Source organism: Sus scrofa, chromosome 4 (genome assembly GCF_000003025.6).
Source record: "Sus scrofa isolate TJ Tabasco breed Duroc chromosome 4, Sscrofa11.1, whole genome shotgun sequence".
Classification (NCBI taxonomy): domain Eukaryota; kingdom Metazoa; phylum Chordata; class Mammalia; order Artiodactyla; family Suidae; genus Sus; species Sus scrofa.
The window spans coordinates 3,552,232-3,573,379 of NC_010446.5; the positions used below are offsets into that span (position 1 = coordinate 3,552,232).

General features: G+C 60.3%; 1 protein-coding gene and 1 long non-coding RNA gene across 2 annotated transcripts in view; one reads left to right on the top strand and one right to left on the bottom strand.

Moving 5' to 3' along the window:
- On the bottom strand, nt 4,051–10,091 carry LOC106507414. Its single transcript, XR_002343054.1, has 2 exons — nt 9,961–10,091; nt 4,051–5,689 (listed from the first exon to the last, which is right to left on the bottom strand). It is a non-coding gene; the product is annotated as an uncharacterized LOC106507414 (long non-coding RNA).
- Nucleotides 9,855–21,148, top strand: part of KCNK9 (potassium two pore domain channel subfamily K member 9) — an 81,163-nt gene continuing 69,869 nt past the window's right edge. The window contains exon 1 of the mRNA XM_021088862.1: nt 9,855–10,189. Coding sequence (XP_020944521.1) covers nt 9,907–10,189 — 283 coding nt within the window. The 5' untranslated portion in view covers nt 9,855–9,906. The remainder of the gene's footprint in view (nt 10,190–21,148) is intronic.

The window sequence follows — 21,148 nt, forward strand, 5'->3', positions numbered from 1 at the left end:
ATCTCCACCAGGAAGCCATCCCTGACCACTCAGCCAAAATCCCCCTCTGCCCAGCACACGTTTCACTGTCCTGTGTTCCTCTTCCTGCAAAATCACCATCCCTGCTGGTTAACTGCTTTACTGTCTACTCTCTTGGCAGGACACTGGGACAGCAGGGACCTTGCTACTGGCTCCCCCAAACCCCCTTGTGGGTGCTGGAGGCAACGGCTGGATTGCCGAGCTGCGTAGACTCCCTGGAGACCCGCTGAGGGAACTGAGCCTGGGCTCAGGCAGCCTGGGAGGTGGATGGTGTCCCAGCTCTGCTGATGACAATGACTCTGTGAATTCCCGTAAGTTCTGGACTCCCCTGGGCTGTGGTCTCCTTATTCTTCAAGTGAGGAAAAAGACCTAATTGCCGGCATCCTTTCTGGCCCCGTGGGGAGAGAATGAGATGCTGGACACGGCCCTACAAGGTGCAGATTCCCAGAGTGTACTGAACCTGCTCCAAGCTCACAGCACCCAGAGGGCGGGCCATGAGCCTTTTCCACGGCCTGGGGAGCAGCAGGCAAAGGACCCTCTGCCGGGAAGCTCTCCGGAGTCCCCCAGTCTAGGCTGGTCTGGGCTCCTGCAGTGCCCATGTGACCCATGGGTCTCTAACTCCAGACCTTCTGTTCCCCAACCATCTTGGGCAACAACCCTCAGCATCTGCCTGGCACAAAAACCCCTGGTCTGGCAGGTGATGTTGGGGTAGAGGGCAGCCCAGAGGCCGAGAAAATCTCTCAGAAGCACCAGGCACTAGCAGAGTCCCCAGCGTTAATTCAACTCGGGATGTTTCCTGAGCCCTACTCTGCGCTGGGGACACAGATAGATCGGGCAGGCCCTGTCCTTGGAAGCTAGACAGAGCTGGGGGTGGAGTAACAGTGCTGGGGACAAGGGTGTTTGCCAGGGGAGCCCACGGGCCAGGGAGGCTTCCTGGGGGAGGTGCCTGGGGACCAGGGGCAGGGGCCTCTGGGAGCCTCTGGAAGCACCTGCCCTCTCTTCCGTCTGCCTGGGAGGTGACAGGTCCCTAATGAGACAAACGATACACCTGCGAGTCCCCAAAATAGCAGCAGTGTGTACAGGGACGCCGCGTCTCGCTGCGAAATCGCTGCCACCTCAGCTGCATTTGCAAAAATACCTTCTGCCACACAAAGGTGAAAATGGCAGAGGCGAGAACCAAGCTTCTGAAAAGGAAAAATATTTAAACACCTTCCGCAGGGATCTGTAAACTCTTGGCACAGGCACAGAGATGGCTCCATGTGACTGGGCTAAAGTTAGCTCCCACCCAGAGGGAGCTGGCCATGGAGTAGCATCTCCACTGCGAGCAGGTGGCGGCTGGCAGGGCTCCCCGGCCAGCGGGCAGCGAGGTGGAGCAGGGAGGGCAGTGTGTCCTCTGTGCGGGACGAGGACCCACACCACGTGCCCCCAGCATGGATGCCAGGCTTCCCTGAGCTTCGTCCATATGGAGGGGGATGGCTCTTCTGTCCTTCCCTGACCAACCGGGGGCGGGGGAGACACTGAGTGTCCCTCACTGGCCCACGGGCATCGCAGGTGGAAACAACAACCTTGGCATTTGGACCCTGGCCGCCTGACGTGGAAGCTGGGGCTGACTGAGCGCAATTTGGGGTCCGTCTGGGAGAACCCAGCCTGGGCGTGACGGAGAGCTGGGTCACATCCCATGTGGACGTTAGGGACAGGCTGCTTCGAGGGAGAGAGTCCCCGGCCCTGCCTTCATGTCCCAGCTTCGCCCCTTCCCTGCACTGAACAACCTCCGAGATTTCCTGTCCAATCACACCAACAACTGCAAGAGGTCTTCCCATCTCACGCCCAAGTTCAAGCTTCCCTGGCGTCCCACGGTTAGCACATTCTCAGGGAATTATTCTATTTTTAAGAGCAGATTTTTCTTTTTAACTTTTACTTATTTACATTATCATTATTATTAAGAAGGCAGAAGAGCTAGTTCAACAAATGTCCTCTCTCTATAGGTGTCTCTTTTGGGCATTGGCTGGTGAGGAGGTGACTGAGAGAAGGGCCACTGAGGCCATTTCCCAGCCACCAGTATATTGTTCGTGAATCCATTTCATTAATCTAGTCAGCAAATGCCCAGGAGCCTGTGCTCTGCCAATCCCCGGGTACCCAGACGCAGAGGCTGGGGACAGGATGCCCTCTGGCTGCTCAGAAGGCCCCACCGAGGCCGTGGACACGCTGCCCTCCCCTCTCCTCGCTTGGTTTTAGAAGAGCCTCCCATGGGTGTCGGCCCCGCTGTGCTGGCCTCCGTTAAAGAAACCACCCCCCCTCCACGGTGGACACAGGGTCCATGCACCTCCAACAGCCCCTCTTGGGAGCTGTCAGCCGTGAAACTGCTGCTGATGGCCCGACTGAATGGATCCGGGCAGCACTGGGCCTCCGTGGGGAACGCGACAGAGCTATTTATGGATCAGGTGTGGAGATGGCCAGTGGTTCGGGCTGCAGGAAGAAGCCTGAAATCCATTAATCACGTTTCCTCCGGTAGAGCAAGGGCATGCGTGTGCGCTTGGGGCGTCGGGGGCCGTCCTGGGCTTCAAGGAGGAGGCCTGGCCTGGCCTCTGCCTGCTCCCCTCATTCGCCAAGTGACCCCGAGTCCCAGAGGAGCTGGCTGGCTCTTCGTCTGCCAGATGAAGTTCCCACCGTAACTTGGGGACCGCCTGACTTGACTCAGCATGCTGACCATTCCTGCAGCGGTTTAGAGTGGGAGCCAGTCAGGGCTCTGGGCCCACGTGGCCACCACTGGAGACCTCATCACACGTGGAGAACTTCGGGGCCCAGAAATCCCCCCAGGAAGACCCCTGAGGGCTTCACGTCTCGGGGAGGAGCCCCACCCAGCTTGGGGCTGGTGACAGACACTCAGGGCAGCCAGAGGTCACAGGCTCTGACTGAGCCTCCACGAACTATGTCCCCCGCCCTGTACACGACGTTCTAGAGCCCCCTGGGCAGACTGAGCCAGGCCTGGCTGCAGGTTCCGTTTCCCATCATTGGCTCTGCCTCCTGTGTCTTGGAAGCCTTGGGCTGTTTTCCTGCCTCCCTCCCCTCTGGTCCTCCCCACATCAGCCCTGGGACTTGTCTTGGCATCTCTGGGTTTAATCATGGAGTCAATGAAGCAACTTTGAGCCTCTCCTGTGTACCAGAGGCTGGGCTGACCCTCCCTCTTCCTTCTCAGCCTTCTTGCCATCACACTGGTCCAGCCCTGGTTGCCTGTGCCTGGAGAGAAGGACACAGCCCCGACTCCCCCCCACCCCACCCCACAAAGACTCCGAAGTCACGGTCGCTGTCCTAAGCTTCGTGCCTCAGCTTCATCACCAGCCCAATGGGATGAAGACAGCCTCACAGTCATCACGGATGCTTGATGTCCAGCTCAGCAGGTGCTCAAGAGAGGCTCCCTTACTCAAGATCAGCACCCCAGGGTGCCATCCACCACCACTGTGATTCCACTCTCTCCCTCAAGAACTTCTCATGGCTCCTTACGTCCTCTCATATTGGGTATAAACTCTTCTTTTCACCCCAGCTGGGGCCAGATTGCTGATGGCCTTGAAAGGAAACAGGTGAGCATTAAGCCCAGGATGAGACCTGTGTGTACCCCTATGTTCAAGACTCTCAGGCTGCCGCAGATCCTGGCCAAAGACAGGGCTGGCATTGATTAGCAATGTCTGCCGTGGGTACAGGCCAAGAGAAGGCAGCCATACACCAACACTGGTGAGCTCACCCTTGGCCGCACTCCCTTCCCACCTCTTTTTTTTTTTTTTTTTCCGGCTGTGCCCATGCATGTGGAAGTTTCCGGACCAGGGATTGAACCCACATCACAGCAGCAGCCCAAGCCACAGCACTGAAAAAACACCAGATCCTTAACCTGCTGTGCCACAAGGGAACTCCCACCTCTGATCTTTCTTCTTCACTGCATTGGACCCCCAGGAATATCAGAGGCTTAAACCTCAGGCCTTTGGGGGTCCTGGCGGGCAACTGCCTTTGCCATCTGCACAGCTTTTTTTTTTTTTTTTCTCCTTTCCCTCTTCAGCATCCGCTTCTTCCTGCCTTCCTGTGAGAGATCTCACTTGGGGTGATGACCTCAGGCCCACTGGCCCGTGAACCCAGCTCTTCTCTTTAGTTCTCAGCAAGCATTTATTGTGCACCTATTTTGTGGCAGGTCCTTCATGACCAAGTTGAGGCGGGCATGGCCACTGCCCTCAAGGAGCTCATGGTCTGGCTGGGGAGATGTGACCAGCACCAAAGGGGCCACAGGATGGACGTATGTGCAGAGACACAGGAGCCTTGTCCAGCCTGGGTTCAGGAGAAGCTTCTGGAGGAGATGCTGCTGGAGCTGAATCTTGAAAGATGAGGCGACAAGGGCCTGAAGAGAACCAGGAAAGGTAGGTAGGCAGAGGGAACAGAGTGAACAAAGGCACAGTCGATATGCTGAGGAAACGACGGGATTGGATGGCTGAGCGGGAGGCAGGAAGGAGGGAGGCAGGAGCTGAGGTGAGAGTAGGGGACCAGAGGTGGGATCTCAGGGCGGGAAAACCAGAGGGTGGGCCTCGACTTGACCCAGGAGCTCCTGGAGGCTTTCATTGTGGAAGTGCCAGGGTCAGCAAATTCAGAAGGCGTCTCCGGCTGCAGGTGGGGAGAAGGGTGTTCCGCTGGAGGCAGGGGGACCCGTGAAGGGCTGGAGACCATCGCAGCCTGAACTGGCAGAGGGCTTGTCTGTGTGGGGCCACGGGGGGACCCAGGCCTCCTGTGCCCAGCTCTCAGGGCTGGGTTAGGGGTTCCCAAAGAGCAGACCCAGGACCCAGTGCTGAGGCCAATTCCATGCCCAAAGGCCGAGTCCACGATCACATGAATTTGGGGAACAGGAAGCCTGTTAGCAGACTGAAGGCTCTGAGAAGCCCTAGGTCCTCCCCTGTTTAATCCAGTTTTCCCAAACTGTGTAACCACAGACTGCCCCTTCCCTGGTGACACACATATTCACAGCCCAAAGAAGAGTGCGGGAAACTCTGGATGGGGCTGGATGCCTGGTGACAGTGTGTTTCCTCTGTAACCTGCCACCGCTGGAGTCTAAAATGGAGACATGCCATCCGCTAGAAAAGTCACAGGCCATGAGGTCTCAGCGAGACCTGGCAAAGCTGGGACAGGAGGCAGGAGCCTGTGGGGCTCCCCCGCAGCTCCGAGGAAGGGCCGACTCATCACGACTCCTCTCTGTGATTCTGAACCACTGGCCTTGGTGCCTCACTTTCTCCGTCTGTAAAGTGAGGATGACGATTCTGCATCCTCTGCCTATTTCCAAAGATGCGGGCATTCATATCGCAAAGCATTCAATGCGCCCAGGAGTTGGGATGTTCTGGGAGCAGCAGACAATTCTGGCCCCCAGCTGGCAAACAGAACCGGCCTTGGACCAGAGAGGCCTATGGAGGCACCAGAACATCGGCCTGGGGAGCCTGGCCTGGAGCACTGTACCCCCTGCCTTTCACCTCCCGCGGAATCCTTCACAGACACGGAGGGCTGATATGGAAGAAGCGCTGGGCTAGGACCGGGGTCCACTCTGACTCATTGCAGGACCAGAATAAACGGTGGGCCTCCTTGGGTAAGAGAGGATAGTGCTTCTTAGCCCCAGTGGCTGTGGACACGCCCACCGCGTGTAAAGAACCTGGCAAACAAGTAGGCAGAAGATGGAGTTACAAAATTGAGATGGTCTCAATTATCGAATAAGATACATCTCCTTTTACTAAAGAAGACACTGAGGTCCAGAGAGGCCCAGGGACGGATCACTGGAGGAGCACAAACAGGCTGCAAGCTCGTAGGCACCAGCAGCGCAACAGCGTGCATGCATTTGCTCCGTAGGGTGGCTCCTGGGTGCCCCCGGGACGGCAGCCTCAGTACCTGCCTCCCTCGGTCCACTCTGGCTCCTCAAAGACGTCCTTTCCCAGGGCTCTCATTGGTTGAGAGGTAAGCCACGCCCAGCCAGTCACTGCGGGCGGGGCGGGTGGGGGGAAACCTGGCCCTGATTGGCCACCCCTGAGTTCTGAAACCCTTCTAGGCTGGACTGGAGTTGCTGCTCCCAGACCACAGGGGCAGAGAGAGAGGTGGTCTCTCCAGAGGCACTTTAAGCAGCCTAACCTCTTTCTGGACAGTTATGTGGCAGCAACGCCCACTGCTAGCTGAGCAACTGCCTTGGGGATGAATACAGGGGACACAGGGATGTCAAGACCCAGGCTCCGCTCCAAGGAGCTCCCTTCTACTTGCAGGTCAAGTCCATGGAAGGAAATCATAGGCTGAGAAGAGTGTGGGTGTGGATGGACAGACAGGAAGCCCTCCTCTTCCATCCCACCTCAGCCCTCCAGATCCCACCAGAGACCCAGCTCCCTGGGCTCTTCTTGAGTCCAAAGGCGTCCTTGGGAGGGGAAGAAAAGGGAGAACCGGACTGGGGAGTTGTCGGTAGCCATTCATGGCTACGTGAACTTGGGGTCCGAAGGCAGTTAGGTCCTTGAAGGAGCGCGAGACAGAAGCCAGGAGGAGGTTCACGTGCTAGTTCTCGGTTGGAACTGACTCGTGCCCCGCCCCCCCGGGCACGTGACTGTCTCCCGTTGGAAGTGTTCTCATCTGTAAAACAAGGGTTTGGACTAGTTTATCTCCGAGGTCCCTTTCAGTTCGCACACAGAGCGGTTCCGTTTTCCTGAAAGGTTGTATGTAAACGGAATAAAAGCGGCTCCCTGCAAAGCTTGGAGTCTGCGGGCGAGAGCACCCCATCCCCCGCTCCCGCACTGCCGGCAGGGACAGCGTGGACTTTCCGAGGAGGGCTTGGCTCTAAGCGGGGCGACCTGTGGGTCGGAGTCCAGTGCCCCCTGGTGGCGCCCAGGCTGGCAGGCGGCTTCCGGACGGCGGAGGCCCGACGGCTGTGACTCAGGGGTGGCGCCGCTGCAGGGCGGCGGGAGGCCCGAGTGGGGTTCCGTCGTGGGCTGAGCCACGGCGCAATTAATTACCAGCTGCTGGGAATCCTTGTCGCCTGCTCGCGGTGACTCACCGGGCGGCCAGGCTTATTCGCCGAGCGCGGGGGCCTTGGTATCCAAAATGAATTCTGGGGAGAGTGCCTACTCCGTGTGGGGCTCCCCGTCCTCGTGTTCAGGGGCGCCCTCTGACCCAGGGGATACCGGGCTACCCAGACATCGCGCACAGCGCGGGAACGGGTCCTCTTCCCCCGTGAGCCCAGCGCGAAAACGCCCGCACGTCCCCCAAATATGATGGAGCGCATCCCGGCCGGAGAGCCTCCGTGAGGCATAGGGTCCCCAGACTCCCTCGACCCTGAGTTCTGTGGACAGGAGCCCGAGCACGGCCCCAGGGATGACCCAGAGGGATCAGAGCTCCGGAGCGAGCTGCGCAAGAGTTGAGTCTGATTCCCTAGCCTACCCCTTGGAGCCGGGGTATAGCCTCGGCCCGTTTTTTTTCTTTAAGACCGCCGCCGGGGGGCGCCCCTTTTCCCAAGTCTCAATCTAGTTCTTGGCTGGGATCCAAGAGAGGTCGCCTGACCAGGGAAGGGGAGCCAAGGGTCTCCATGATTTCTGCCTGCCCACCTCGAGTTCCACTGCTCAAGAGGCAATTAAAGGGGCCGGTGGTCCAGGGAACCCCTCTCGACGACCTGGAGAGAGGTGAGGGAGAGGGCAAAGGAGGCTGAAATATGCAGGAGGTAAAGCGAGGGAGCCCTCCTGTCTGGATTCGGGGAACAGCTGCGCTCCTGCCGAGCCTCGGGTTTCCTCTCCAGGTTGTTCCGGAGAGGCGCGGTCGTCCAGTGCCGGGAGCAGGGGGTAGGACCAGGGTTGAGGTCTGGGTGCACCCCACGCCCAGCCTCGGGGAACCAAGGAGTGCTTCTCGGAAAAGCAACAGGGAGTGGACTGGGAACGCGGAATGCGGCGTCCTCCCCAGCGGCCGGACCCCAGGAGTGGCGGCTCCTGCCATCCTCCGTGCTCTCCTGGGGAACAGCTTAGATTGGTCGGTGCGGGGCCAACCCGCCAGCGATGCTCTCCGGGTCCGACCCGGCCCTCAGGACCCCACCACGCGAGGAGGTGGTGCCCCAGACCAGTGACACGCGCCCGCACCAGGTGGCTGACCCCAGGGGAGCCACGTGCGCCGCCGCGCTCCCGGGAGGCCACGGACCCACCCCTCAGGCTCCCACTCTCCGCCAGCTCTTTCCTCTCCTTAAGCTGCTTGTCAGCCTTCTCAGGCTGCATCCCGTTTCCTCTTCCAACCTCGGGTCCCTCAAACTCTCCGCCTCTCCTGGATGCATGTGCTCTCGGGGAGCTGGGCTAGAATGGCCCGACCAGCCTTATTTATCCTCCCATCCCCCGCCGCAACCTGCTGATGGCTCCGCCCCCCACCCCCACTCGGGCGACACCCAGTCCTCTGCCCGCCTCCGCCCCTTCCCCGGCGGCACCGGCCGCCCCTCCCGGGCTCCCTTCGCGTGAGCCCTGCGCCGCGCTCGGTCTGCAGCGGGAGCCGCCGCGGCTGCCTCGCCAGCTGGCTGGGGACCAGGCGGGAGGTGGCGCGCCCGGGAGGCTGCGGGAGCGAGGGAGGGAGGAAGGGAGGCCGGGCCTCGGCGTAGCTCGGCCCCCGCCCCCCCGTGGCCCTCCCGCTGGAGCTGGGCTGCCGCGCGCGCGCGCGTGCGCGCGCACACACACATACACACGCGCGCGCATACACACAGACACACACAGACACACATACACGGGCACACATACGCGCACATACACACGCACACACACTCGGGCTCCCTTCGGCGCGCGCGCACGCACGCAGCGCTTCGGGCAGACCAGCGCTGCGGCCGCCTCCCCGGACGCCGGAGGACCCCGACCCCGGCGCGGCTCATGCGCCCGCGCCCACCCCGCAACTCCACGAGGCCCGCGGGACCCCTCCCGCCGCCGCCGCCACCGCGCCCGCCGCCCCCGGAGGAGCGGACTGGCCGACCGCCGCCGCCGCGCCGTCCCCCGGCCGCCCCCGAGGCCGCTCTGCCGCGGGCCCTGCCGCCCGGGGGCCGCGCCCTGCTCCCGCGCCTCGGGGGCTGAGGCGAGCAAACTTCGCGGACCGGCCGACGCCTGGCAGGGACCCCGCCGCGTGCCGGCGCGCCCGGGTGGACACAGGGCGCTCGGACCTTCGGGCATCCGGCCGCCCCGCCCGCTGCACCTGCTCGGCCCCTTCCCCGCTCGCTGGGGACTCCGGAGACGCTGCCACTTCGCAAACTTTTTGACCCCCCCCTCGAGGGGAGGAGCGGAGGGGTAAAAGGGGAAGGAGGTCCCGCGGGGCGCGCGCAGATCTGCGGGCTGCGAGCTGGGCGCCGCCTCCTCGGAGCCGGACCCGGAGGGGCGCGGGCCCGGGCGGCCGCGCTTCGGCTCCCGCTCCCGCCCCTGCTTTTCCGGCGGGAGCGGGGGGCGGGGTGCGGAGGGCAGCGAGGCCCGCGCGGTGCCCGGCGGGGCCGCCGTGCATGGCCCTGCGCAGTGGGGCGGGCTGCTTCGGCCGGGTCTGGCGCAGGGTGTCGGGGCTCCCGGACGCCTGGCCCCGGCGCTCGAGCAGCCTCCTGTGCCTGTCTGCCTTCTCGCCCGAGCCCGGGCCCGCGCCGCCCCTGCCCCGCCAGCCACCTCGCGGTGGCCGCGGCTGTGGCGGCCCCGGCGGAGGGGGGCCCCCCAGCCTCCCCGCCCCCCGCCTCCCCGCTGCTGCTGCTGCTGCTGCTGCTGCTGCTGCTGCCGCCGCCGCTTACAACTTGGAGGCGGCGGCGGCGGCGGCGGAGGAGGCGGCGGCGGCCGCCGGGCGCTGCAGTGGGACGCGCGCGGCTGCGAGCCTGCGGGACATGCCCCCCGCGCCGGCTCCTTGCTGGCGGCCATGAAGAGGCAGAACGTGCGGACTCTGTCCCTCATCGTCTGCACCTTCACGTACCTGCTGGTGGGCGCCGCCGTCTTCGACGCCCTCGAGTCGGACCACGAGATGCGCGAGGAGGAGAAACTCAAAGCCGAGGAGATCCGGATCAAGGGCAAGTACAACATCAGCAGCGAGGACTACCGGCAGCTGGAGCTGGTGATCCTGCAGTCGGAGCCGCACCGCGCCGGCGTCCAGTGGAAATTCGCCGGCTCCTTCTACTTTGCCATCACGGTCATCACCACCATAGGTAAGCGCTGGGCGCGCCGCCGCCCGGCTCCCCGCGTCCCGGGAGGAGTCCGGGGAGGCGGCTGAGCGCGCTGCGCAGGGCTGGGTGCGGGGCGCAGAGGGTTAAACGCAGCCTGTCGCCGGGGCCCCTCCCGCAGCGCCCCCTCCTCTCTCAGGAGCCCTCGCCTCTCCCGCGCCTCCGCACCGTCTCACCCCTCTCGAACCCCACCCGGTGCTCTCCTTGGCGCCGGTGTCTGGGCCGGGCGTGCTAGCCCGAGCGAGCGTGCCGGAGCCTGGAGGGCGGAGGCGCCACTTTTGCGAAGAGAGTGGAGCGCTAAGAATAATCCCATAGCAGACACCCACCCACCCACCGCCCCGGCGCGGGCTGGGCTGCGCGGGGTTCCAAGCCTTACACTTACTACCTCTCCGGGACTTGGAGAGGGCTGGCCTGGCACCCGCCGCACGGAAACCGACTCAGGTTGCAGGGAACTGCTCTTGGAGCGTGGGAGGCGCTGACCCTCGCCAGCCTCCAGCTTTCTCCGAGCGGAGCCCAGATTTCAGCTCTCCTCCTTCCTGGCGTCTCTTCTTCCACTGCTGGAGCCTGGTCGTGCCAGGCCCCTGGGAGGGGAGAGTTTGCTCTTTGGTGATTGGGGATGGGGGGCGGTGGCAGCTGGGGGTGGGGGTGGAGGAGGACCAGCCCACCCCTAGGCTGTGACAGTGGGTAAGGCAAGTGTGCTTACTGCCCAGAAGCGGGGAAGTTCAGCCCTACCCCCTCCTCCAGAGGGTCCAGTTGGTCCCACCCTGGGGATTCCTCTGGGTCCTGAGCCCCAAGGTACGGCCCACAAGGCAGTCTCTCCTGGGTACCCAGGGCAGGACCCCCGCTGAGGCCAGGGGGCTCAGAGAACTTGTGGCCATCACACTTTGAGACCTGCGGGAACTCGAGCAGGTCACTTCATCCGGTGGATGTGCGATGCCCTCCCCATGGGCAGGAGGCAGGGTTGTGTATCTGTGGTTTGCAACTTTTCCCAGCGAGGCGCCCTGCCTCTCCCTGGCCACCTCCTTGGACCTGTCAGGGCCACCGTGTTGGCCCGGGGCCATCTCTCCTTGGCTCCCCTCCGTCTTTGATGCCCCTGTGCCCGGGAAGGAGGCCTCCTCTTCCCATCCTTCTCTGCATCCGTGCTTCCTGACTTCCCTGGACCTCCTCCTCTCATGTTCCCCTTGATATTTTTCTTTCTCTGGAAAGCTCTGCATGCTGAAAAAACAGGATTTCTCAGTGCCATATGCAACAGGAAGCGCCAGCACAGGACGGCTTGTCTCTCCTTGGTTGAAAAGACTTTTTAGAGAGTCATCTTGTTTGAAATGTTTAATTCATTGGTGTAGGTTTTTATGTTTTCGGAAGGAAACGGTCCTTCTGCTGTCTGCGTAACCAGCTCTGCTCCCTCTTGCCACGTGCCCTTGGTCCAGCGGCCAGAACACAGCAAAGTCCTTCCTTTCCCCCCGTGTGCTTCCAGCTCCTGAAGGGGTCAGCGGTCACGACCGTCCTTTCTGTCTTTAAACTTCCAGCGTGAGCCGTGGTCGTCACACAGATGCGCAGGGCGGCCATCCTGCCAGGCCGGGGCCTGCTTGCTGGAAAGCCGGAGAGCAAGAAATATGCCCGTAAACCTGACCACCCCTGGGGAGGGGAGGAGCCCATGGTTCCCTGAAGTGCCTTGAGTGATGTCCCCCAACCCAAACAGATGAAACCTGCCAGCCTGCAGGCTTCCAGTAGTGAAATGAGCAAGGAAACGCTTGGCTGGTCCACGAGTGACAACATCGAGGAGTGGGCTGGAGATAAAATCAAACCCAGAGATTTCCCGTTTACCTGATAAAGTCCCTATTGATTGTGTGTATTGATTCTGATGGGCAATTCTGGGCATTTGCTTCTAGAGGTTAAGACACCAAAGAGAAGGGGTCAAGGCACGGTGGCCGCGTGGAGAGTGTGATCTTAGCCAGAGGTCCTGCAGGTGGGACTCCAGTCTGCACAGGAGCAGAGGGGCAGCTGGGGACCGTGCTGACTCTTCTCCACCTCCTTTGTTGACTCTCCAACTGATGTTCCAGAAAGAAAGGCTGGAGTGTACATGTAGGGGTAGAGAGAAAAATGGTCCTTCCTCAGCCACCCTGCCGTGGAAAGATGCTGAGCCTGGAGCCTGCCGGCTGGGCTGGGCCTGAGTCCAGTCAGACTGGAAGGCCATGGGGTCCTTTCCTGACTCCCAGCCTCAGTTTCCCCACCCGTCGAAGGGGTGTGGCACAGTCACCACCCGCCAGGGGGACTCTGAAGGGCCAGCGGGATGCCTCGTGCTGCCTGGTAGAGGACTGTCTCCCCTTAGTCGCTGTGAATCCACCATTTTTGACCTCGGCCGAGCCTCAGACTCTCAACCCTAAGAAACTGCTTAGCTCTGAAGAGCCCAGGTTTACAGGAAACAAAGCACCTTTCTAGTTAATTCTGTTTGTTTTCTTCTTTTTTAATATAAATGCAAATTAAGATGCTCCTAGGCCTAGAACCAAACCCAGCCCCAAGCCAGGCCCTCCAAGGACCTGTCTTTTGTTGGACAGTGATGTTAATGAGTCCAGGGCATGTTCCCGGACCTTCTTCTTTTCAGTCTAACCTTGAGCGATTTCTTGAGTCGGCTTCAGCTTTAGCCTCCAGGCTGCGAGGTGGGCAGGAAGCACAGGCACTCAGCCTCTGCTGATGAGCGCTGCCCCCCGGATGCGGTTCTTAGCTCAGTCTGTGAAATGGATTTTAAGAACATCTGTAATTACCACTTTGTGTTGGACCTGGGGCTGCATCTTCGTCAGAGGCCCTGGGAGGGGCTTCACGCTGGATGCCACCCACCTCTCCCGGGAGCCCCGGCCACAGCCCCCTTTGTCTTAAGGTGGGAAGAGCCCAGGTCCGCCGGCTCCACGAGGGCAGGTTTGCTTCCCTGGGTTAGGCGGCTCTGGGTGCTGTCCGTCCCCTCTTGCTGCTCCTGATGCCTGTGCCACTTGTAGCTGCTGCCCGGGAGATGACAGCGTCGCATTCTAAATTTGGCAAGCCCTAGACCTTGGGAACTCTCTCTCCACCGCGTTCAAGACAAGAACTCCTTCCTTCTGCGCGCCCTACTGTGCTTGTCTGATGAGCAGCGTGGTTGGAAATCCTCCTGCCCCCCGCCCCCCAAGCTCTCGGTAGGAATGGTGGGGGGCTCAGGCATGGGGCCAGGGCCTGGACCGGGCTGTCGAGTGCCTGGTCTGAATGTCTCTGCTGGGGCTACGGCCTGGTGGTCGAAGGAGCCCCCCGTAAAGCGATAATCTTCCTACAGGAGATGCTTTAGGCCGTGACTGTGCCCCACAGTCAGGGACCCCCCCCCCATAACCACAGCGAGAACCTCCAGACACGTCTTTCTTGACTCTGACATCCGTCTTCCAAAGTGTTAGCACCTTCGGGGTCATTAAAGAAGCTGTGCTTAGAATTCAGTTCTCATTTGGAGGATCTAAGAGGACATTTGAAAGCCAGTCCTCACGGGGAAGGAGGCAAGAAGGGACATGGGTGTGTATTTGTGCTGCTGTTTCAAGGAGGGGCAGGGTGGCATTGGGCCCGTCTGAAGGTGGGGTGGCTGCTGCAGGGACCGGGGTGACTGGCTCTGGAGCCGGGGTCGCTGGCTGGGGGTGGGGCACACTCCGAGAAGGTTCTGTGGTTCCTGCCATTTCCTTGATCCGTGGTTCACCCCCCGCCCCCACCGCCCGCTTGAAACCAGACTGCCGTGGGACACCCCCCTTTGCTCGCTCACACTCGGGGCCTTGGGCAGAGTTCTCACCAAGCGGAAAGCATTTCTTGCACGCCTGGGCACAGTTTTGGATTCATGGGTTTACAGTCTTGGTGTGAGCCTGTCCCTTCCTCACCCGTGCTGCCTCTGAGGCTCTGGGGACCGTCTAGATGACAAGATAAGGCCTGGCCTTGAGGCTGGAGGGGGCTGGCAACCCAAACAGTTGGGTGCAGTCCAGCGTGCGCGCAGGGACAGCTAGGCTTGGTTAACCCTTCCTGTGCCGCCAGCAGGCTGCCCAGAGGTCCCGTTGGCCTCTGCCCCCCGGGGCGGCGCAGCCTCCACCCCCCCCCCCCAGCTGTGCCCTGCCCTCCCCGCCTCCCTCAGCTCCAGCACTGGCCAGGCCGTCAGGATCTTCTTACTTCAGCCTCCAAGTATGGATTCCGCTCAGGAGCCAGGGATGGCCCGGTGGAATATTCCATCTGTGCCTTTCTGCTTTTCCCTGGTTAGGAGACCTGCTCAGCCAGACCCAGGGGAGGCCCTGCCCACCCAGCACTTGTGGAGGGGACCTGAGGGCTGGGGTCTCCTTGTGACTTCCAGCGTGGCAGTTGGCCAGGTGCCGGGGCATGAGGTGCCCTGTTCGGCTCCTCCGGTAGGCCTGCCTGGACCTGGCACTACTCATTGTGGCCTTGGCCTTCTAATTATTGATGTCTTGGAGAAGGCTGAGAGGTGGGTTCCTTCTGACTCTGGGGGACCTGAGAGACACGGCTCTCCCAGGGTATATGCGACTCCATGCCGCGTGCACTGAGCTGGGCAGGAAACGCAGGAGACCCAGTGTGCGGGCACCTATTGCCCTCACCTGTCCTTCTTGGGGCACCCCTGACTTTCACCTGCTGAGTTCAGGAGGTCAGAGCAGGAGCAGGAGGTGAATTAGGCCTCCATGTAACTTCTTCCCCCATGCACCTGTGTTCACACCTCCATCCACCCATCCCCCACGGATCCAAGTTCACATGCCCACCCATCCCCCATAGGCCTGTGTTCACACCTGCACCCACCCATCCCTCGTACACCTGAGTTCACGCCTCCGCCCACCCATCCCATGCTGCCCTTGTTTAGCCCCCCGGTCCGTGCGTGTCATGCTCCACGCAGCCATTCATCCTTCCACGCGGTCATTCACTTTTTCACACATTTCCCGTCGCTCTGAGCACTCACGCAGTTCCATTCATTGTCCACTCTTTTCTCCGTCCCATGAGATTTTCCCCAGCTCCTCCCACGTGCTGGGGGGGCCCTGTGTGAGGTGAGTGGGGGGTGCACCGTGCCCCTAGCAGGGCTCTGTTGGTGTTAATGCCTCAATTACAGGGACATCTTCGAGTTGTTCCAGCCTCACCTCCTTCCTGCCGGATGGGCAGCCAACCCCAATCATTGTTCATTTTGAAAATTTCTAAGCAAGTAGACTATTCATACAGAGAAGGGCACATATCATAAGCGTATTGCTCAGTGATTCTTGTCAACAAACCCAGCCGTGCACCCTGATCAAGAAACAGAGCATCATCAGCACCCCGGCTCCTCCCTTATCAGCCAGGCTTTTCTTGAATGCCTCCAGTGACCAGGAGCTCATTCCTTCACAGGCGATGAGATGTCTGTGTTTGGATGAACACTGAGACCATTGCGCGAGGCTCTTGTCTATGGGCCTCCATGTGGAAGGGAGGTGTGTGTGCTGGAGGAGCCCTTTCAGGGGACTGATCAGTCTCTACGAAGGTCACCTGAGGAGGGGCCAGGAGAGTCTCCATTTAGAAAGTGGATCTCGGAGGCCCGGGCTCAGGAGAGGAGGGAACTCGACATACAGGGTGTGGGTGAGTCTGGACTGGGAGGATGGTGGAGTGGCCCAGGGTGTGACTGGCCCTGGGAGCCAGGACGGACAGGCGGCCAGCCCCGGGGACCTGCCTCTGAGTCAGGGCGCAGAGCACACCAGCTGTGCCAGAGGACCAGGGAAGATGCAGGGGGAGGGTAGCACCTGTCAGCAGCACCCTCAGAATTAGGAGGTAAGGCCCTGGGCTGATGAAGGGGGCCCCTGGGCCCTGTTGAGAGAGTTGATCAGCAGGGGAATCTGGGGCGTGAGAGTCTGGGCGGGGACCTTCCTCTCGGCCCTTTGGGACAGCCTTCTCTGTACCAGCCATGGGGGGGGGCGGTGTCTTGTGTTCGTTTCTGTAAGGGACTTTTCTGTTGGACAGAGTTGCCTGCCCCAACTCTGGAACCTTTACCTGGAGAAAGTTCTGCCATTTTTTTTTTTTTTTCTTTTTAGGGCCACACCTGTGGTATATAGAAGTTCCTAGGCTAGGGGTCGAATCAGAGCTGCAGCTGCTGACCTGCACCACAGCCATGGCAACGCAGGATCTGAGCCACGTGTGCAAATTATGCCACAGCTCGTGACACCACCGGATCCTTTAACCCGCTGAGCGAGGCCGGGGATCAAGCCTGCATCCTCATGGATACTAGTTTGGTTCTTAACCTGCTGAGCCACATCAGGAACTCCGAAAGCTCTGCCTTTTAGGCTGAAGGCACCCATCCCGTGGCTTACAGATCTCCTTGGGAAAGGCTGAGGAGAACTTGGTTGACTTCCTGCCCCATAGCAGTCTTTGGGAATTTGGAGATGGCCCCAGGGCCTGCCTTCGTAAGCTGGGCCCCTCTCCTCTGAGCCATTTTGGCCTGCAGTGTGCTCTCCAGGCTGGTCCGATCAGGCAGGGAGAGCAGAGCGTCACCCCCACTGGTCTGAGTCTCTCCTTCTGTTAATGCCCGCAGTTAGTGCGCCAGCTTTTCTGAGCAGCCCCTTCGCTGCACGCACCTGTCTTGAGCTTCTAGCTCCTGTGAGCTTCTGTGACTTGGATTGAAGTGAACCCAGGTTCAAGGCCCTGACGTTGATCTCTGAGCACAAAACAATTATGTACTGTGGATCCAGAGAAGAAGGGATGACGGATGGAAAAATTTGCAGCTGGGGAAGATGAGAAAATTTCAGAGCCCACACGAGTGCATTGGCCTGGCTTGTCAGGACACTGAGAAATGTCTGCCCCTGGGCCTGCGAGAAACAGAGAGTCCCCAGCGGGTAAGTGTTTGCGGGCCTTGGCCGCCTCCCCAGCTGTGCTCCTTCTTGTGGTCTTGTCCAGAGCAATGACAGGGCCTAGCTGGGCATGGCTGCTCGCCCTAAACTGCCCTCCCTCTCACTGTGGGCAGGAGGAGCCCTGGGAGGAGGAGCCCTGGCTGGCAGTGAGGTGTGGGGAGGTGGGCGAGCAGACACTGTGGTGTGGCAGAGGGCATGCTGGGCCAGACATCTGGAGAGCAGAGGGGCCCAGGACCAGGCCCTACCTTTGGCCTCGGTTACCACCTAGATGGGTGGGTCATGGTGCCACCTGCCCCCAGAGACAGTGCCAAGGGCCTTGGGGGACAGGCGGGACTGCTCATATCTTTGTGTCCTGGAGGCCTCATCCATGGCACGACCCTGTTGCCTGTGAAATGGGGACGCAGAGCTTGGCGTCTGTGGGTCTTGGGCATCAGAGAACATGCCAGAACATGCTGTGAAAGGCCTCTGCTCACAGCCCTGGGGCTTGGCTGTGATGACAATGGCTGGCAGGTGCCTAGTGCCTCTGTGCACTCCGCCAGCTCTTGGCAAATTGGGGAGCTGTCACTTGCAGCTTCCCAGCCCTGCTCTTTGGCTCACCCTCTGGGGCCACCCTGTCCCCTGCCTCTCTCCAGCCTCCGCCTCTGCTGGGTCCCATGGCCCTGACCCTGGTGAGGGGCTGCCTGGTGTCTGCTCTGCATTTAGAGAGCACCCCCGGAAACAGAAATGCTTCTGGCATCCAGCGGAAGGAGCGTCCCATGGCGAGGGAGTGGTGGTGCCAGGCCAGAGCTTCTGGGGCCTGGGGCCCTGGCCTGGATGGTAGGTTTTTCCCATCCCAGGCCTGTTGGGAAGATGTGGCTTCCGGGGAGGCCACCCTCTGCCCTGTAGCCATGGTGACCTTTCTACAGCCTGTGCCACCGTCTTCTTCTGCCATTAACCCACTTGCACAGCATCCCTCGAGTCAGAGCCAGGTCCCTCACGCCTCCTGCAGGGCACCCCAGGTTTGTGTCTGCTCTCCAGCCTCCCCAGTGGACACCTGAGTCCCCAGGCCAGGCCAGGGCACTTACTGGTACCCAGGGCTGCTCGGGGTGCCTGCTGGAGGCCGAGGGGTACCCCTGGCCCCGACAGCTGGGGGCACTTCGAACTGAGTGGCTCAGGGCCACCTTCATGTTCAGTTGGGCCTTGAGGCCACTGGGCAGGTGCAAAGCGAAGGCCGCTGGCTTTTAAATGTCAGCTATGCCTTTTAGGGGAAGATGGCAGGTTAGGGACCGCTCTTCTCACTCCCGTGGCTTAGATGTGTGATCTTGGTCCCCAAGGCCACTGCTAGTGACGGGGCCTTTGTGAGCCTGTCGGACACCTGGCAGGAGGAGACACCCACCTGTGAAACAGCCTTTGGCTGTCCCCAGCCCTGCCAGACGGGAGGCGCATCCTGGAAGGGAAGGTGAATGACCTCCCAGCGGCCAGCGTCCCCAGGCCTTGGCCCGGGGCTGAGGGACACAGGAGGTCTCACTCTATGGCATGTTGTCGTGGCATCCCCACCCCTGCCCCTGCCCTGCTGCAACAAGCCTGCCGCCTGGGGGCCCTGCCCTGCCTCCCTCCACCCCTCCCTGACACACCCTGGAACCACTGCTGTTCCCTCTGCCCGGCCTGGCCCCGTGCACACAAGGATGCCGAGACAGTCATCATATCTGTCCCCTGGACAGCGGTCAGCAGGTGGCAGTGGGGCCTGTGCTGTGCTGGGTCTGTGCACATGAAAGCATGTGGCAGTGGTGTGTGTTGGTCCTTTGTTGCAGGTGTGCAAGGTGGGCACATACCTGGGGTGCTCTGAGTTTTAGGGGCAGGTGAGGCCTGCTTGGGATGAGGGGCCGCGCCCAGGGGCTGGCAGCTGCCATGGGAGCTGCTCACGCAGAGGTGGTGGCTGCAGCCCGGAGGTGTCCAGGCTGTGCTCAGTCTGAGTGGACGGGAAATGGGACTCAGGTGGAACTGAGTCATGCTTCTTCCTGGGGGACTGGAATGAGTCACTCAGGTGGGATGGGGTGAATCACTCAGGTGGGATGGGGTGAGTTTGCTCAGGTGGGATGAGAGTGGGTCTGCTCAGGTGGGATGGGGTGAATCACTCGGGTGGGATGGGGGTGGGTCACTCGGGTGGGATGGGGGTGGGTCACTCGGGTGGGATGGAGGTGGGTCACTCGGGTGGGATGGGGTGGGTCACTTGGGTGGGGTGGGGGTGAATCACTCGGGTGGGATGGGGGTGAACCACTCGGGTGGGGTGGGGGTGGGTCACTCGGGTGGGATGAGGTGGGTCACTCGGTGGGATGGGGTAAGTCGCTCAGGTAGGATGGGGTGAACTACTCAGGTAGGTGGGGTGGGGGTGGGGCACTCAGGCGGGACGGGTGAGCTCGGTGGCACTGGGGAGAGCGGCAGGTGGACGCTTTCCATCCTCCGGTCAAACAGAAGCTCTAGGCAGCGTTGTGTTGGGGGAACGTGGGGGCTTCTGCTCCAGCCCAGCTCAGACCCCAGTCTGGAGGGAGCTCAGCACCCGTGATCTGAGGTGCAGCATCAGAGCTTTTTATCTCTTCGACTCCGTGTGGGAAATGAGTGCTGGTGATGCGGGGCTGGCCCAGGCTGGGCTCTAAGCACAAGTCTTTTTTGCGCCCCAGGAAAGGGCCTGGCCCAGGGATGCTGCAGGGTGTGGGCACGTGTTCCCCCGGAGTCTGGTCCTGATGAGGGTTTCCCGGTGTGTCCTTTCTGGACAGTGGTGACCTCTTTGACTGCACCCTGAGTGCCGATGGGCACTGGCAGTTGGCAGAATTGATCTAGCATCTATTTGGGATGAATGTTTGGGCCAGAGGGAGTCAGGCACTGGCGAAGTGGACGCCAGTGTGTGTTGATTCACAAAGGAGCTCGCACATCACTGAAAAGAGGAAGTAGTGAGCTGGGGCAGAGAATGTTTTATAAAGAGGGGAGAAAAGTGCCCGCCACTCCCCTGGGGTCCCGTGGTCATATGCCGGAATGGCTGTAGCTTTTCTTGTTCACAGTCTCATTGGTGCCCAAATGTGCCTGCTGTTTTTCTCATTTCATCAGGAATCTGTTAGGGATGCTATTTGGCTGCCTTTAGCAGGGAGCCCGGGTAAGGGTGACCGGACCAAACAGCAGAAAAGAAGTCTGGGGCAGGTAGCCGGGCTGACGGGTGGCTCCCTGATGTTTTCAGAGACCCAGGCTCCTTCTGTCTTTCTGCTCAGATGTCTTAGCTTGGCTTAGTGCTCAGGCTGATGCCCTATGGTTCCAAGGTGGCTGCTCCCCCTCCAGCATCACCTTCAGCATCCTTCCTGGCAGGAATAAGAGAAAGAACAAAAGACAAAGGCGTGTACCTGCTGAGCCGGCTCCTTTTCTAAACCGCTCTCCGAGATGGCAGGACTTCTGCTTATGTCTCCTTGGCCAGAACTGTGTCTCATGGCCAACCCTCACTGCAAGGGAGTCTGGGAAATGTGGCTTGTTACTTTTCAAGCCCAACAGGTTCTGAAGGTGAGGAGGAAGTGAAGATAAGTATCAGAAGGCCCCCACAGTGTCTGTGGCAGTATGCCTAGCATTTCAGAGTCCTTTTCTCTTTATAGCAAATATTGCCTTGTGTTTTTGCAGTGTTAAGGGAAATTTATTTTCACAGCTCCATATCCATTAAATGAACGTACTACCATCTATTTGGCCACTCCTCTGTTTATAGTATTTTAATGTGTCTTTTCTTTCCTTTTTTCTTTTTTTTTTTAACCAATTATAGATAGTGCTTTATTGAACGTGTGTGTGTATGGGGGAGGGGGATTCTGCTGGTTGTTACTTAAGGGTTTGCTGTGGTGGTGGGATTCCCAGGTCAGAGGGCTTGAGTACCTGGTTGTGCTGTGTGTTGTTCCATAAACAACAGCACAAACATGGTGCAGGGCCTCTGGTCTCACACAATTTCAGCAGCACTCAGCAGTGTTGGAAGTGGTTTTCTTTTGAAGTTCTTACTATTTCAGAGCATTTTCTTAGCCAGATTTATGTGGCCTGGACCAGGTCATGCCGGGTTGGCAAACTGGAGTTGACAGTTGTGAAACTCCGC